Raw genomic sequence first — 19208 nt, forward strand, 5'->3', positions numbered from 1 at the left:
CAGCAGCATTTCACTATTATTCTGCAGGTCATTTCCACTCAGAGGAATTTTGTTATCAGATAAAACAACCTGAAGAGCACCATACAACCACAGAGATGCTGAGAAATATTTACTTTGAAGAAGATCAGCATGCAGGTAACATTTAAGAACATCTCATAATCCTATGAATCTACATAGTGATGAAAAAGATCAGTTGGTTTTCAAATGTTAATGCCCTACTTACTGTTCATACACTGCTGTAGAAAGATGATCGTGGTCTTTTCAAGGGCAGCCACACTTCTATGGCAGTATAGAGGTATTTAATGAAAGAATGCATGCAAAAGCCCAAAATGTGTTCAACCTTTATGGTACAGATTTTGCAGTGAGGGCAGGTTTTGAATCTGTTTCAGCCACAGTTGAGTCCGGGTTTAATCTAATGAGTCTGGGTCCTGAGAGACCCACATTCTCCCTGCACAGGTAGGCCAGTCACTCATTAGCAGTGTCCTTTCAAAATGCAAATGCTTAAAACTGCTGTGTTTAAATGGTACATAAAGTGACATAATGATGGGAGAAGTTCAGAGGAGAGAAACAAGACTGGTTACAAGCATGGAAGAGTTTCCATGCACAAAATGACTGAGGTAGGACTCCTAAATCTGAAGAAGATGTGATGTGCATGAAATGCAGTTCAGAAGTCTATGAATCTATTAGGTTGCATGTTGGAGAGGGAAGAAGGTCTCTCTGATGCTCCCAGTCCAAGAGATATAGCATGTCAAAGGAGGTCAGTGGGAGAAGGAGGCTCAAAGTAAATGCGAGACGTTTGATTGTATCTGTTGGTAGCACACCTGGGAATTGCCTTGGTAGATGCCAAAATCTAACGAAGTTCTCACAGATCACAAAAGAAAGAGCCACCAAATCTGCTAAACAGAGATTCTATGTTGTGCTTCCAGTCAACCGGGATATTGCTACTGCATAAGCAAAATACTTGCCTCTGCAGCACCACTCATTGCTACTACAGTTTTCACTAGACCAGATGTTTCCTACTCCTTCCATTAGCGTTGTCATGATGCATTTGGATTGCTCAAAATTACAGAAAAATGTATTTAAATTAATACATAAATTAATCTCTATTATACGAACACATTAGGAAAGAAAACAGACACTTCAAACTTTGCACAAACTATTCTAACATGCCAATTTACTGATTCATTGCTTAATTCATGATGTTTCCAACTCCCAGTTCTCTTATTCATAATTCATAACTCACACAGCAATGAACAAAATAGTTACCTAGTAGACAGTGAGAGTGCTCATTCTTCCTCCCCCGTCACTTTGTGGGTGTCCCCTGTTTCACACCTGGAGGCAAAAGAGTCTCAGCAGTCTGCCTGCTGTTGGATCCACTTCAAAAGATTTTTGGGTAAGCCAATGTATTTATAACTTCCAGCTTGGAAGCTTGATCTACACCATTTCCATAAGTCAGTGGATTCTGAGGAAACAGTCACGCAATCAATACACCAGCATTATGGCTGCAGGAGATGGCAAGCTGCAGGTGATGGCAGCTGCATAATGACCTCCTCCCCTCCCCATCAATCATGTCCTGCCTATGTTGTTGTGGCTTTGAGTGGTGCTTCCAGCATATGGCAGGGCCTTGTGTCCACTCTGCGGTGGCCAAAACCTGAGCAGGAGCTGCATGAGTGTTTGCAAGGGATCCCTTTTACTCACAGAGTAATCCTGTGGAGACCAGACAGACACAACCCTATTTGACCTGAGCAGCAGGTGTCTTACAGAAAAGGCTGAGCCCAGCTTGGATCTCCTCACAGGGCACACTCATCTCTCCCTTACTCATCCACAGTTCCTCTCCTTCCATCAACACTAACAGTATACTTTAGACTTTCCTCTTTCATAACAGGGATATTAATTCTGGTTTTCCCACCTCCTCTGATCTGGTTGTCTTCCGTTGTCTTCCTGTGTTGTGCCATCCCTCAAATTCAGAAGTTAGCACCAGCAGCCACAGCCTTCTCCTTGGGGAAAACAAGGACAAATATGAAGGCAATAAGCTGAGAAAATGGCATAGCAGGAAGGAAAGTGCCCAGCGGCAGAAAGGGACAGGGGTCCAGGTGTGTCACTGATTTGGCAGTGTTTATTTATTAGTTTCAGTTCAAACCAATTATCACTGGTAGTACTAGTCACTAGAAAAGTCAATGTTCAGTCACATTCTCTCTTTTTGGTGCACAAATCAGGTGCTGCCATTGTTGCAAAAGATCACAGCTTGGTGATAACCTAGCAGCACAGGCACTGGGGCTTGTCCAGATTTTTACCTGTAAGAGCAATTATCTAATACCCTGGTATCTACTACTAGATTTCTTTTAGTTTTTGCCGTGCTTTATCCAATGGCATGGTGAAACGCTTGTTGTTTTATGTCCTTTTTGTAACTATCAGACAGTAAGAGCAGGTAGTTATTCCTTGTAGAATGAACTATTTATGATCTCAAAATAGAATGCAGCCTAAAGGTTCACTAGGATGGGATGGTAACAGGGGCCTTGATAGTGAGGGTGTAGGATGATCTGGGAGGCCTCAGGCTACAAATAGCACACCAGTAGTTAATAAGTGGTTGTCAAAGGGTGCAACATTAGGAGGTAGGTAAGAAAAATTCTAGATGTAACAAAGGCGACCAAATAATGAGTACCCAACACATGTAAAATGCATCATGTTTCAAATTAGGATCTACTGTGTAGCTGAATTAATCAAAAAAGAACAAGATGTGGAGTGTACAAGAGGTCTGTAAAAATGACCTCTGATGTATCATAGGGTGACAAGGAAGAAATTTTCTGTTGTGCTTATCCCAGTGAAGAGAAGACAAACTCTCACCACTAATACCACCTCTGCTTGGTGGAGGACCTGGGACACTGGTGACTTGCTGTTATACACACCCCCAGCCAGACTGAAGACATCACAGGGGCAGTATAGAGGTGCATAAAAAAGCAGAGAAAGTGGAGTATGCTATAAAGTTTATGTGCACCAGTTTTACCTAATATAATTTAGACTATAAATGTTAGTATTATGTAAAAAAGAGACAAGAACATAATTCCATCCTAGTTATTTCAGCTACTAATAATTCTCTGATTAGATTATCTTTAACAAGACTAACAATATATTATTCCCAGGTCTGCATGTAAGATGTGTTTCCTTTTGATCATAGCAAGATTTGGAATATGACAAGTTGATGGCTGTTGGAGCAACTTGCCCCACAGCTTGGATGTAACCAGTTGGTAACAAATGAGGTGTGTTTCAGGAGTGACTTCTGTTTGCATTTAGCATCTCTGAGCTGCTGGATGGTGAGAGCTGTGGAAGCAGAGGTTTGGTTTTGGACCCTTTCCTTCCCAGTGCATCTCTGAGGTTTGATGGTTGCATTGAGGACTCAAATTCAGCCCACTCAAAAAAGACCCTCAGCTGAAGAATTTGAATGCCATAACACTTTTCAGACTCAGAGCTCCTCCTGAGGTTGCAAATCTGTCCTCATTATTTATTGATCACACCCTATGTACCTAAAGTGCAATCACAGCACTCCCTGCTTCTCCAGTCAGGTTTTAGCTGTGTTACGTGTGACAGCCCGTGCACGGGCTGGCAAGTGGCTGAAATCCTAGAGGCCATCCTCATTTTGTCCTTAGGTTTTTGTGAGCAACTCAGTGCACAGTGAGCGGGATGGTGGTTCCAAGGGCTGCTGACATCCCTGGTCTCTGTTCCCAGCCATCACTTAGCTTCAATATACCCCTCTATAAACTATAAATAAAAATACTTCCTGTCTCTTGGCAAAGGTCATTCACCTTGATGTGTGTTAGTAAAATGGCTTGAAATATTTAACCTAGAGAAGCACTCCTTAAAAATGGGACACTGGTAAGTTTTCATTAGGGGCAAATTGGTGCCTTAATGGTCTCTGACAAGGCAAAGCACATTCCAGGGATTCTTTTTCCTGGCACTAGTGATGTTCTCTGGAAATCATCATCTTCTCCAATTCATTACGTAGTTGCAACAGAAGGAAAATCAAAGAAAACAGTTAAAATTAGCCTGCATTTTTTTTTTCATTTTAATAAATATAAGTTGTTCTCTTTAGCACCAAAAAAGTCACTGTTATTAGCATGGCTCAGAAGTGCATTTTTTAATTTTTACAATGAAGATGCAGTAACTGTGTCTACAGTGCTACTGTGTAGAAGTAATTGATCAAAATACAGAACACAACACACAGGTGCAATCAGACACACTTTATTTTGAATTCTTATTACATTGTATTTATAAAATGTCTGGAATAGAAAGCAGGTTTATATGCAAGAGCACAAAATGGATAATTTTATTAGATGATGTAGACCTTGGTAAGATTGCTTCATTACCTAACAGAGATTGTCGCCTTGCACTGACAACACATTGTTCAGTCTCTTCTACCTCACAGGACTTATATGGGAGATTTTGACATTGCAAAGTTTCTAATGTGGACACATAAGCTGTATAAAATGAGTGTGTGTCCATGCCTGAAGTGAAAGCCCCCAAAAGTCTGCTTTTCCTGGATCCTAGGGTACTCCCAGAGTATATGAGGTGGTGTGAATTTTTGCTTTGTTCCCTACACTTTAGTAAAAAGAGCAACTACATTTCTCCTCTCCCAAGACTTTAACAGCTGGTTACAGGTCTTGCAGGAGGTACCGTGGGCAACGTGTGGCAACAAGAGGAGCAGAAGGGAAGGCATCTCCCTTGCTTTTCACTGAGACCACCAAATGACATGGCCATTCAGTAAAGCCCCAGGGTTTAAAAAGCAAGAGGTTCTTTTTAACTTTAGAAGCTCAACTGGCTCCCCTGTGCTGTTAATACCTGATCTGTTCTTACATACACACTGTGGCCAGAGGTAGGAGTTGCTGTGGCTTGTGTAAGTTTCTGACTCTCAGGCTACATCTTTATTCCTTTCCCAGATAAGTTTCTGTCCCTCAGTATTCCTGGGGGTCACTCATGTAACAGGTCTTCATTCTGCTTTAGCCATGACTCTTGGGAACTTTCAGGCATGATTTAATCTAAACTCATACCCATATCTTTAGTCTAAAGTCACGCCCAGTTCCAGTGCTGGATATTATCTAGACTTGTGGGACTGGCGGGAAAAGACCCTCAGGCTCCCTGCTCCAGTCTTCTGTGCTTCCCCCCATTTGCCAGCCTGGACTGCTGTGGGACAGCAAACACTCCTGGCACACTTGTGTGGGAGATGAGTCTGCAGGATGGGCACATGAGAGAAAAGAAGGCAGAGAAGGGCGAAGAGAGAGCACATCTTACACAAGAGAAACTACCAGCAAATGCAGGTTTTGTGTGATAAACTCTGAGCAGGGGAAGAAAACTCTGGATTTTTGCCCAGCAAAATAGAAGAACACCATATCAACTGCATACAGGGTCTGATGAGGGTATGAAGTGAATACGTGTGAGTGCCTGCACACATGAGAGAGTAGGAGAAAAAGCACAGGGAAGATGCAAGATGAAAAAAAGGGGCTGAGAATATTCTGCAGATAAAACATCCTGAGAGATGCTTCCAGCAAAGTGAGATCTCCATGAACCAGAACATTATTAATTTGTAAGATAAAGGAGACCCTTTAGCTAAAAATACCTGTTTCTATTGTAGCCTGAATGATCTACCATAACGTTGTGTAATTCAGTCTAAGAATTTATAACACTGGGTTCTTTATTTTTTTCCTTCCCTTTTCAGTGAAATATCAGGCCTTAATTAAAACTAAAGTTCAGATTACTCTGGTGAATGGAGCTTTTCAAATTCCCTTACAGCACTAATGCAAAAGACCATAAATACAAGTGAACTACAGGAATAATATGACCTAGAATTGCCTTTAATTACAAATAGCTAATTTTAAATCATTCAGCATTCAGGTGGTTTTTTTATGCTCTCCCCAGTCATAAAATTTAGTTTGCTTTATCAAACTTTTTCAGCACAAGGATGAATAAAATAACAATAAGCAGATTTATACCTCTCCATCAGCCACCCTCTACCATGATATTTTTAAATATAGCTAAATGAGAGAAGAAGGCAGCACCTTGGTTCATGGTTTCTGAATCTGGACATTCAGCTCACCATACACATGCCTCAAAGCATCAGAATTCAGGCTTGCAATCAGTCTTCGTAAACCTGGTCTCATTGGGGTAAATCTTACTTCCCAGGTCAACGTAGAGTTCATTGGGATTCTCCTGAATAAAAAAGAGAAGAGTTTCAATATTGTAGCCAGTGCTCTCAACCTGACACACAACTGAAGAAACTGAAGGTGGATAGTATAACATGTCTCAAATCTTTAATGTTTCACTCATTCTCATAAATGTCATATAAATTACTCTCTCCATCTTCTATTCCTCTCAGAACTGACCCTGTAAAAGCCTTTTCTAGCCTTTCCTCCAGGCTAATTTTCGATTTCCAAAATGAATCCATTTTCTTCTGCCTTCTGTCACTTCCTCTCACAATCACTTTCAGAATGACCTTCTTTATAGCTAACATATATTTTTTCAACTTTATAATTAATTTTTTCATGTTTATTATTGCCTATAGTCTGGTGGTGATTCCTTAAATAGTTAAATAAGTCCAAGTGCCCAGGCCATTCCCCTGCCCACCCTATGAGATGTTGAACCTGTCTGTCACTCCGACCCTGAACCACCCTGCCACAGGGGTAGCAGTGGCCCCTTCAGATGACTTCTTCATGTCCATGCAAACAAGTCAAAGTATTCTTGGGAGTCCTGCTGTTGTTCATTACTCTTTTACATTATGTATGACTCTTGATAACTCATATATAAAACTACAGTATTCTGCACTGTTCTTGATTTTCAATTTTTGCTACAATTAAGATGCATGGAGAGCCTCAGGTATTGGGTTTCTGTGTTTTCTCAGTGCTTTCACAAGGTTCTGTGTGCAGATTTTGAAGACTGATATTTATTGATTGATTGATTGTGTTTGGTGGATGCTGGGATAAAACTGCTCCAACAGAACCAATGGACAAAGCAGTGCAGTGGGGAGCTAGTAATGAAAATGGATGATTTTTTCCTCAGCATTAAATAAGAGGGTTCTAAGTTCACTGTTCTTATCTCATATGGCTACAGTGCCCTGAAAACAACAGGAAAAAGTGAGAGCAAAGCAAGCCTATACTACAGTCACTGTTTCAAATTCTCATCTGGTAGGATTTGGTTCTCGGGTGCCATGTCCTGTGCCAGGGTCAGGACAGAAATATCTGCTCAGGCTCAGCACAAGCTGTCACGAGACAAGAAACCTTAATTAGCTCTAAATGAGCCAGCCTGGAATCCTCTCACCTGAGTATTTTTTTCAGTGCAAGTCTGCCCCTGGTAAAATGAGGTATTCCAGCTCCTTAGAGGTTAGTTTAGGTATCTCTAAATGGCACTGCATTGCATTTTGCATATACAAATAGAGGTACCTCGGGGCATGTATCCACTTTTAGGGAAAAAAAAAAAAAGCAGAGAAAGATCAGATTTTTGATATGAGCATGTGCAGACTGCTTCCAGCGTTTCCCCTCTTTTTATCTTTGTTATTATTGAGAGAGATTGAGAGATTCTGTTCCCCATAGCTAGTTGGCTTGCATCCACCAGATGCCCACTAAAATGGAATCATGATAAACCAATGACTTCAATTGCTGAAGAAAGTAAAATACCTTCTAGAGTTTATGGGAATTATCTGCAAGGGATTCTCTGAATGGAAAGTGAAGAAGTTATTATACAAGTCTGCTGTGCAGACTACACTTCTTGAGCAGTTGAGGGGCCAGGTTCTCTAAGGATGAAGGTTTTTGGGCCACAACTTTAGAGTGCTTTGGTGAGAGAGGGTAGCACTACCATCTTTGTTTTATAGCGCTATCATCTCAGTACATATTTATGTGTGTGTGTGTGTCAGTGCAGGAAGACGACAGCTGTGCTGGGAAACCAAACCTGTCTTTTCCTGTCTCTCTATTGTCCTGTTTCTAAAACAAGTTGCTTCTCACTAAAAATGCTAATACTAGCTTAGCTTTTGCATAACAAAACACTCAAAATTACTTACCTGCCAGTGTGAAAGTATGCTTGGCTATAATCCTTTTAGCACAATCCATCACTGCCTGGTTAATTCTCATTTGTCATGCAAAGACTATGCCCTGTGTAAGAATTGCTGCTGCCAAAGGCTTTTCCATAACTCATGCTCCTCATCTGTCTAAGGCTAATAGCTAAATATCAATATCTTTATCTATATATAGACTTTATGAATGGTCAAGACTGAAGCCCCCAGGCCACTACATTACCAGAATAATTTTGTGTCAGCTGGGTCACACGTGACCAGTTTTGTGGAGCTGCTCAAGTGATTCAGAAAAGCTACCTGAAAAGTACACAGAGGCCAAAAACCTTATCCCCACATAGAACTGTAAAAGCTCCATCCCAACAGTCCCTGGTAAAGAGGAAAGTGTTGGAAGGCTGGGGAAAGCCTAGAATGTGTTTAATTCTCTTTGCAAGTGGAGTAAACCGCCCTGATCTGATTTTTCTGGGAGACAACTCAGTGATGAATGATTCTGCATAATATGCTGAGCCATCACCACGCTGGAGCCATTTATCACTTTGAATGCATGGAGACAAATGTGATTTTTATTTAAATAAACTACAACTGCCCCTTGCTCTGTCCTCTCTGTGTATCACCTGCATCCTACATTCATCTCAGAGAAGTTAAATCTTAAAATGACTAAGCTGATCCATTTCCATTCTCAGTGCTGCCAAGGGCATTACTGAAAAGGGGAAAACATGGTGACTCTAAGGAAAATGACATGTGTTTCATGAGTCATTTTTCTCCCCTAACTCTTGTGCCTTTGATGCACCTGATAATTTCTGCATCCTTGAAGGTGAGGACAGTCCACAGCAGCTTTTGAATGGAAAAGGATGCAGAAAAACAGGGGAGGCTGGCACAGCTGGGCAGCAATGAGGGCTATTGCCACAACTTGTGTAACTCTTGTAGACCATGCTGAGTCATGCTCAGCAGCACCTGTGACATATCATGTGCACAAAGCAAACACAGTATGTTGCCCTTTCACGGTTATTTTTCTATCAGCTCCACTCTGGAGATTGGTTTTGATCTTTTTATCCCTGTCCCAGGTGCAGTCAGGCTCAGACCTCCCCTGCCGGCTGCAGAGGATGCTGACAATTTATGCAGCTGCTGGAGCACAGGCAATTTTTCAAACTCCTTTTACACACACCTGGGGACCATCAGCTCAGGTAATGATAGAGACTAAGCCCAGATAGATAGATGCCCAGGACTAAGCAATACCCTCAAAAATTTCCAAGTTTCTCCATTATATACCCATGGCAAATGCTAAGCTTCTAATACTGAACTCAAATGGAGAGATGATTTACAACTCGCTTAGCGTAGGGGTATCATGGTGTCAGGGTAAGGTGTGACTCTGAGAATAATGAAGGTGGCTTTCCTTTTCCTCAGGTCTGGGAGCACCCTGTGCTGGGAACATGCATGTGTGCCAGGGCAGCCCGGCGCAGTGGAACTACTGGTGGGAGCTGTGCACTCACACACACGCCGTAGCTCTGCCAGCAGGCTCTGCAAACAACACACATTTTGTGTCTTGACATGAGCTTGAAAAGATCATCTGAGGTACCTGAACGTCTTGTATAATCATGATTAACATAAGCGGAGAAAAGCCCTTTCCAAAAAACAGCGCAGGACTTGATTTGCACATGCTGAGTTGGCGGCAGTAAACACTTCAAGTGTAGGATAAATCTTCCTCTCTGTGATAGTGGCTTGTAGGTGCTATTGTCAAGTGCTAAAAATAATGTAATACAGTGAAAAAGTAAACTTGGGCTGCACTAGCAACTACTCACAAGCACTACCAATTCCTCCAACCCTGGTACTGAACAGATGAAATGCTCTCACAATCTCTCTGGATAGCCCGACTTCTACTGACTATTGAGACCTACAGCTCCCCTGTGTATTGGATTTTAAAGTACAGAGAGAGTGTTTGAATTAAATTACTCAGCACAGCATTAGTTAAGTGTCTCTTGTGAGCTTCCTACTGTGAGCAAGCAGGGTACAAACTCGCAGCTGGTTGTGCTTTCTTCCCTACCCGAACTGCTTTTTTATTGTTCTCAGCACTCCAGGTCCCTCGAGGCGGAGCGTGATGTTCTCCAGGGTTTGTTTCAGAGGATTGGTGAATTCCACAATCACAGACGTTTCTTTACCAGCTACCAGCTCACCTTTGGTCTGCAAGACAAGGAAAGGACAATGCACCAGAAACTGATAATAACAGATACACACTACAGGCAAGGCAGAAGAACAGAGCACACACCAAAACAGCACGAGGCAAAGGAAATCTAGTGAGAAGAAAATTGCTGGATGGTATATTTTTCCACCCATTGTAATTTTCCCTCAAACCACAGGGTAGATCAAGAGATGGGCCCTCATTTCCATAGAAAACCAGAAATCTGCATGTACAGTTCTGGAGCTGAAGACACAACTGAGGGCAAGTCCAGCTGATGGGGCTTCTCTCCCAGACTCTGCCCCCCTCCTCAGGCTCCCCACCAGCACAGAAGGGATCTGCTCAGGACATAAGCTCCAGAAGAGAATGGCAGGTTTTATTACCCTAAGTTAGAGACACCAGGCTATGTGGTCGCACCCTCATTATTGTCATGCCCATCTTCCCCTTGCTTTTGCATTGTCTTCCCATGCTCTGAAGAGTTTCTAACCTTGCACATGTGCTCTGTGGAGGCCTGAAGGTTGGTTTTCCTCCAAATTCTACGTAAGTAAAAGACCAGTACATTTTGCACTGGAAAATAGTAAACCTCCATACAGATGTGTTTTTAAACAATGGCTACATGCATGGGGATTTGGGGTTCTTTACCGCCCTGAAAATTCAGCATTTCTCACAGAATATGTGTACTTGTTTTGCTTGGGCAAGGGTTTCCAACTTATGGCTGGCCGATCTTCCAGCCCACTTCATGGTCCACCAACTGATTTAAAGAACCTTGAGAAAGATAACTCAGAAAAACAAGTATCTTGTCAATAAATTCAAAGTGAGGTTTTAAGAAAGTATGACATTTGCAAAAAGCTGCATAGTCTCTGGTCTAAGGGGTTACTCTGTGCCAAAAAACAATAAAATGACTGGAGTAAAGGAGGAGATACAGCTAAGTTCTCAACAGCATTTGGCCACCTGAGTGTGCAAAGGGACATCAGTGTCATTTTCAGAAGTCCGGGCTCACTTAGAGATCCTATAACCTCTTTATTCCAACAGACCATTTAAGATCACTGGGTGTGATTCAGAATCATCCTGAAGTCCCACACTGGCAGCTGAGACCATGATATATATTTGCTGGTCTTATTTTTGTAACCTGATCTCAAGGTTAGAATATGGTGTAATTTCCTCAACTCTTGAGTCTGATAATCTCCTTAGGCCAACATAGGAAGATCAAAGGTGCATCTGATGACATCATGGGTGATACACTTTTTCATTCTTCTCTCTCACTCTCACATTAAGGAATTTAGTCTGTCAGTCACATTCACTGAACAAACTTGACAAGAAAACTGAACAGATAAACTATCTTGAACAGATAAACTATCTCAAATTTCTTTAAAAAGCAATAAATCAAAATTTCCTCTATCAATACATCCTTACACACACACATGCACACACACACACACACACACACACCCTTAAAAATCCAGCTTTTAAAATGTCAGTGTATTTTCATACATCACAAAGAAACAGAAAAGAGAAAAACTTGGTTTTACTTGATAACATCGGTTTTGGACAACAGCCTATTCTATATGCTAAAAATCCTTTCTTCAGAACAGCAAGGAGGATAAACTATTTTGAAGTTTAAAATCTGAGATGATGTAGAAGATGTTCTGTCTAAGTATTGAAAGAATTCTTTACTTTTAAAATTTGGTTATTGAAGACAGGTATTTAAAGTAAGGTATTTGAAGTAAGGTTTACTTGTGTTGTTTACCTTCTCTCTGGAATGCTCAGCAAACCAAAAATATTTTGTTTGAAAATACAGTTATCTGATCAGAACATCATGGTATTTCTAAAGATCATGAAAGAGAGTAGATTTTTTTGGGAAACTTTGCCGTAGTCTTGATCCACATTTCTAAAAAAGCTTTTTTTTGCATAAGGCTGTAGTTGCTACATAAATTATTATATGGAAACCTGTGCACTGGTTCAAACAAATATATGGAGGGGAAAAGTTATAAACTGTATGAACCTAGATTTCTTCCAAGGTTCTGAATTTTATGGAGCAGTGTTTATGCTTATATAAAGCTTCCTGAACATGTCTTCTGACTTTTTTTTCTAGTATTAGGAAAAAAGCAGATCCAAATTCTGTCATTCAAGGCAGATGAAGGCTTGGTGCTTTTGAAAATGGCGCTATTTATTTGGATGCTTGGTTATGAATTGAGAAGTTTAAAACCCAGTTAGAGTGGCTTGTTAAATGAATCCCAGTTAAGTTAAAATGGCTTGTCTTTGCCATACAACATAGGCTTCTTGTAGTATCACAAGCATTACTCTTCTCCATTTTCATAGGTACCACACCACTCTCTGCAGAAACACTTCAATTTTTAGGAAACACCAGTGACAGTACTTTCAGAGTGGCAGCAAAGTACTGAAATCCCAAGACACTGTCCCGAATCAATGCTACCTGTTTCAAGTTTGGAGAAACTTTCCACAGGACCTGCAGAAGCTCTCCCAGCAACATCACTTCAATAGCAGTGTTCTTCATTCTTCAGCAAGAGGCGCCTGTGCTGTGTTGCTTTAAAGATAATAGACTTCTGAGGTAGTTAAAGAACTTGAGTGACTTGAGTGAGTAATCTCTCTTTGAGTGTCCTCAGCTTTCTCAGATCCTTTCCACTCTTCCCTCCACTGAGATCATTTCGGCTCTTTGCTACCAGTGCTGCTGCCAGTCTCTCTCTTCAATGCAGGGACACTCAATACACTATATAATATGTCAATACACCTTCATACACTCCAGCCAGCCACTGATCTGTAAGGTGCATGTTAGGCGCTCTAATGTGCATAAACACACACTCCTCCGCCCCACAAGTCAATGCAAAACCCTGGTAGAGAACACATCCCTTCCACCACAACCATGAGCTACCTTGATCCGCAGGGTGGGAATTTCCAGCACTACTGCCTTCTGCACGGCCAGGATCCTCCCGGTTTCATTGATCCGTGCAGTCACAAAGAAATGAAAGGAGGCTTGCTCCAGCAGGTCACTCATGTACTCGCTCGATTTGATCACAATGTCGAAAGAGCTGGCTGGGGGGAGACACAAGAAAGAGAAAAAGCATCTGAAGCAATCTAATCACTGACTGCTCCTCCCATCATGGTCAGTGCCAGTTACATGAGTACCTTGGAAAAAAGGTGACTTACAAGCCAATGAATGGCTTTGATTTTTTCTTTTCTAACTAACTTAATAATTCCTTTACCACACCATTTCCCCTTTAATTTTTGCTTTTTCCATTTAGGCTGTGAGCTTCCAGGGGTAAGGGCTAGGTTTGTGCACAGCCCCTGACCAGTATCCTCAGCATGGGCCAGGTCACTATTGAAGGTTTCTAGGTGCTACCACAAAATAAATGAGAAGTAAGGCTAGAAATGCATATCTGCTGGGCACAAAGGTCCAAACCAGCTTTTAGTGTCATTCCTGTAAATGTTTGCTCTTCCAATTTACTTGTGTTCTTTCTTTGCTGCCCTTCTTGGCTCAGGGATGCCCCACCAGAGCAGCAGCTGGGGGATGTGAGCCCAAGCAGGCTACCTGGGAGATCACCTGCTGTCCAGGACATGGCTGGATATCTGCCTTTGTTCTGCACTGGACCTGCCTGCAAAATTTAGCAAGAAGGTCTTCCTGTCACCAGCATGCCCTCCAGAGAGCTTTTGCATGCTCGCTGACAATAATTATTGGAAGGAACGAGTCCCTGTAGGCTAGACAGTTGAGAAGCAGGGAATCATTAATTTTAACTATATTGAACTGCAATTCTCAGGCCAAAAGTGGTGTGAAAATGTGGTGCAGAGAATCAGACCTGCTAACAAACTGACCAGGCAAAATATATAGACCTGGAGCTCTTCTCTCTATAAACATTCATTATAACCCTAGTAAACACTTTAAGATCTCCCATCTGTTACCTATGATGATTACTGTTATCCATTATTTGTATTGTATTTGTGGCATATGCTGTAAACACTGAGATAATTGAACTTGGGTAAATGAAATTCACCCCTTTTCGCTCTTTTGATCCACTGACATCAAAACCAGTTCCTTGATTTGGTTTCAAAGCTATTCCCTTGGTGGCCACCTGACCTGGATTTACTAGGCCAGCCTTAAATTTACTTGATGTGCTCCTGCTCCCTCCCTCTCACTCTTTATTTATCTTGCATAAAAGAATTTCCCATAATACCCTTAATTGTAAATGACAAATCAGGCAAGGTATTTCTCATCTGAGAAGGAAAAAAGTAAATAAATTAGTTATAAACCAGGAGAAATTTACTTTACAATGGAAGAAAAGAAAAACTTTTCTGTTTAAATTTACTCACTGCAGGAGAAGAAAAGAATAGACTTCCATTGCCTTAGCACTGGTTGTGCTAAGTTGTCAGTACCACTTTATGCATCTGGGAAAGCCAAGGGAGACACAACACTGAGTTGCCATACAGTTTTTCAAAAAAATAGAGAAAACTAAATATAACTCAGTGGATGTGAGAGCACCTTTGAAGACACTGGAAGGTTTAAGCTATTCAAATCCTCAAAGATGTTTTCAACCCACACAATTCCTTTAATCATTATTCCAAAAATTATTCATTCGTTTCCTGTTTGAAACTTAGTTTGCCTCATGCTTTCAGTATTTTGGGCTGGAAGAATGCCTTTAATACATCTGTTTAGCAATGTAATTTTTTGTTACATATATAGATACACACACACACACACACACACATATATATATATACACACACACACTTCTTGCCCTAAACAAAATCTACAAATCCTGCTTGGGTGCCCTGGAAGGTACCCTCCCTTTACATCCCTGACAGATTGTTCTCACGCACTTGAAGATAATCACACTACCTTCCTTCACACTGCCCACCTGCTTAGACACTATTCCTGATTCCACTTCTTTCCAAGGAAAAGGTGAAAGAATTTATTCTCAAATTTCATGTATCACCTTCAGAAATGGTGCAATTTGTGAGGAGTTTTTGTCCTGTTGCAGAACAGAGTGCCCCACAGGTTGATGACTATAGCTCAGATATAAGCAAATTCCTACCTTGAAAAGTGGGAATAACTTTAAAAATATCACATTGGCAAGAAGCACTGATGGGGACATACTCTTGGTACACATACATAAAAATCCATGTTCTGTTCTTTCAGGTGCCTCTCCCCAGTCTACATACACTCACCATTGCTCCATTCAGAGTTTCCAGTACTATTTCAAGATTTTCTCTTAGCAATTACCTAACTTAGAAAAAATGAATTATGATGCTCACTGATGTTCAAACATCTATTCATTTCATTTCTTGCAGAGAGGAGCCAGGTGATCCTCGAAGAACTGCAGAAGCTGTATTTTAGGTAGTGATACCCTACACAGACCTTTGATACAAGAGCAGACACAAACGAGTGCTGGAACCATGCCAGAAAATGTAGCAGGCACTTGTACAAGATGACTGAATTTTCCCTCATCAAAGAATTGGTACAGTATTTAGACCAAGACCATTGAAACTGATTTTTTTAACTGTACCTATTCATGTCTCCAAAAGTTTTGCAGTATTTCAGATCAGATATTTAGTGACTGATGTAAGTCACTATAAACCCTCACACTGTGTTTTGATAGCATGTATTGGAACAACCCAATGCCTGTTTCCAGGCCCCCTGCAAACGATCCACAGAGTTAGAAAGAATTAGCAAGCAGGTCTCAGGGCTTTGTTACAGGCTGGAGGAAGAAGTTTTATTAACCTTCACCAGTAGATCCTTATCAGTGGGCTTCTACTTTTTGCAGAATAATCAGCTTCAAATAGAATGTGCCATTTCAGATGATGTTGGATTGATGTTCAGAGGATTTTTTTGTGGCCTGATAGGAACTGTGGTTCCATGGAGGCTTCTCACCGAGACAAAACTCATCGTCTTTGAGGAAAGAGGGCTCACAGTGTCTCTTGAGCTGGGATACGGTAGACAAGACAGAGAGCTCAGAGGTCAGCCAGGACTGCTGTGATCCAGCAGCAGACCCAGTTCAGGAGGCACATCCTTTGGGCTCCCAAACTCCAGCCACTCCTGCTGCACCCAGAAAGACTGATTTGCCCGGTAGCAGTGCCTAGAAGGCGAAGTCATGGCTGCTGACTCTCTCAGCAGGGAACTCAAGTGAAAGATCCTCTGCTTCATCTCTGTAAGAGCACATTGTCATCACTTTTGCTGAGCTGGAAGCACTGACCAAGGACACAGGCCTGTCAGGAGAACAAGTGATTGGCAGTCACTTGTTGCTGGAGCCTGCTAGGTAGCACTTGGAAGTACAGCAGGTCCTAAATATCTGCTGAAATGGCTTACAGGAAATAGATTATGTCTAAGTTTAAAAAGGAGAACATCCCTCTTCCCTACTCTTGTACTTCAGTACAAAAACCTGCCCACAGCCTCCTGAGCTAGTCTTCCAGCAGCTGCTTCTCTGATGAGAAGTGGGAGGCAGGATCTCCCTACTGTATTCCAGAGGGCACTAGGAAAAGTAAGTGCAGCATCTGTAATGATAACTCACCTTTGGTGTCCCTGCCCAGCTGACAAATGTGCTCTATCGTGGCACATTCTCATTACAGATAAACTTTTTAGATCACTGTAAATGTGAATTTCTGAACCACACAGTCCTCCAAAGCCAGATATTCACTTGAATCTACTCAGAACTTGACAGCTCCTACCAGGTAAGACAAAAAATACACCTTTTTGTCTCTGTACATGACACCCTGTGGAACCAGAACTTCCTCTACCATTGCTGAGATGCTGCTAGGAAAATAAAGGAATTCAAAGGAAAAACAATACCTTGCAGCTTAATACCTGTGCTCGTTTGATTTCTTTTTTACTAAAGAAGAGAAATTAACAATTCCCAGACCAGGTTGGTGTAAAAGAGCATTATGCAGGGAGAAACAGCCTGAAGAAAACAGCCTAAGCTTTGAATGACCCTGGTATTCAGCCCAGGGTCTGGAGTGGATCCTTCTGATACCCAGTAGAATATCCTACCCCTAGCTACTAGAATTGGCTCTACCCATGGGTGGAAACACTGGTAACAGTTAATAACACAGAAAAAACCCAGCAGTTAATACCATAGAAAACAACTATGCAAGTCTTACATGAAGAGGGTTCCAGTTTTGCACTGAAAGAGTGTTTCTTGAATTCCCTTTTTGTGACTCCTGTATAAAACACTATGTTGCCCGAAAGGTAGGTAGTTGCAGAGTAGGAGTTGTGACTTTTGTTCCTGAAAGTTATAGTGACTTTGAAGTCATTGCCAAGGACTGCCTTTTGCGCCTGGAAGTCCATGTCAACGTCTGTCTGTGGCTGGTACGTGGTGTCTTGGATACTTTGCTTTTTAACACCGTACATCACAGCAGCCTCGAGGGCCAGTCTCTCCTCATCTGAGCCTAGGAAAGAAATGAAAAACAGATTTAGAAAAGAAACAGAAGTGCACAATTAGACCGCCTACTGATTGTAAGGGTGTGTCTTCCATAGCTTGTAGTAGCTGAAATGAGTGGATGAGGACAGTGAACCCTCTTGGGGTAACACCAGCAGTGGGAGAATTTCACAGCTACCAAGGGAGTTGGTGTTAAAGCTGTATCAGACAAACTGATGTAGCTGAATTCTTATCAATACAGCTACACCGGTTTACTCTGTGTGATCATCTCACCTGAATAAGAAATGTCTAAACATCTGTACAGAAAGCCTTGAATTGTTTTGAATGCTTTGAGTTGCTCCACAACTAACCTTTATTTTCACTACAACTTAATTAGACTAAAACATTTCAGAGTAGCAAAGTTTGTGCTTTGTTTGTGCCTTATGATCAAAGCATCTATAGTGCTTCTGGGATGGAACTAAAAATAAAACATTCCAGAAGGCACTTTGGCAGTTTTTCATGAAGATCCCTCAGTGAGAGAGGTTTTTCAAGTCATCATCCAGGGTCTGACTGAGATAACTCTATATACATATGGTCCCAGCGCATTTCAGTTTACCTTCTCGGAACTTGTACTCCTCAGTAATGTCCATCATTCCATCACCTCCAACTTCCTTGGTCACAATCAACTGCCCAATACGGGTTGTGTCAATGTTTTCTACCACTTGGGTTCCATTTTTCTCCATTCTTGTGTAAAAAATGTCACCATTCACCTATGGAATTGAATGAAAGAAGATTGAGGTATATGGAAGTAGAGAGAGGAAGAGAAATCAGCCTATCTCCCCCAAAATAATGACACATTGACTTAGGGTCCCACTAATTACTCACATTGACATTTCATGTTTAAAATTAGTCAAATGCTGAGTTGCATTTTACTATTCACAGCACCAGAATGACAGAGAGTGCTTTAAAAGGCTACATAAAAGTCATTCAAATTTGGGGAGCACTACTACACATTTCTTGTACCAAAAAAAGCTTTAGAAATAGAGAAGAGAATGCTTAATAGCTGAAAAAAAATCTTCTTTTGTGTCCTAAACCATTTACAATTCAATTAGGGAGAAACTTGTCCTGCAGTGGTGCAATGCTGGGCATGCCTCCTCTGGTGATGCAAGAGGTTAAAGCCCCGGACCACGCTCTCTATCTCCTTATTGAGATATTTCCCTCTCAGATCTGTCAATCAAATCACCCATGTGAGATCTCCATGACCCACAGCAGCCAAAAGGAATGTGGTGAGCAAAGTGAATGAGCATCTAGAGCTAGTGACCCATTTGCAACTAGCTAGAGCTAGCGACCCATTTACCACTAGCTAGAGCTAGCATAGCTGAATCTTTGAAGGAAAAATGACCATGGCCTGAAGTTTTGATGAAGTTGGAGAAGCTTTTTCTTATTAAATTGGGAAGCAGAGATGAGAGATATCTCTGTCATTCATTAGAGCCATATCACACCTGCCGGCATGTCAAAATATAATGGTGAGATTGTTCTGTGACATGAAGTAACTTCTCAAATCATAAATTGAAGTGGAACCCTATCTTCTGTCTCACTGTGGTCTCACTGATATCACACATTGCAG

The 19208-nt window shown here is 41.5% G+C and overlaps 1 protein-coding gene across 2 annotated transcripts in view; it reads right to left on the minus strand.

The window, feature by feature from the left end:
• Positions 1-4220: 4220 nt before the first annotated feature.
• The window catches only part of F13A1 (coagulation factor XIII A chain), a 60117-nt gene continuing 45129 nt past the window's right edge, over positions 4221-19208 (minus strand). For both annotated transcript variants that reach the window (XM_066187693.1, XM_066187683.1), the window contains exons 11-15: positions 18198-18351; positions 17325-17612; positions 13111-13271; positions 10089-10225; positions 4221-6198 (exon numbers count right to left, since the gene is read on the minus strand). In XM_066187693.1, the coding sequence (XP_066043790.1) occupies positions 6054-6198; positions 10089-10225; positions 13111-13271; positions 17325-17612; positions 18198-18351 (885 nt within the window). In that variant the 3' untranslated portion in view covers positions 4221-6053. The remainder of the gene's footprint in view (positions 6199-10088; positions 10226-13110; positions 13272-17324; positions 17613-18197; positions 18352-19208) is intronic.

Source organism: Chamaea fasciata, unplaced genomic scaffold, assembly GCF_029207755.1.
Source record: "Chamaea fasciata isolate MVZ Bird 193981 ecotype frontalis unplaced genomic scaffold, bChaFas1.0.hap1 SCAF_1, whole genome shotgun sequence".
Taxonomy (NCBI): domain Eukaryota; kingdom Metazoa; phylum Chordata; class Aves; order Passeriformes; family Sylviidae; genus Chamaea; species Chamaea fasciata.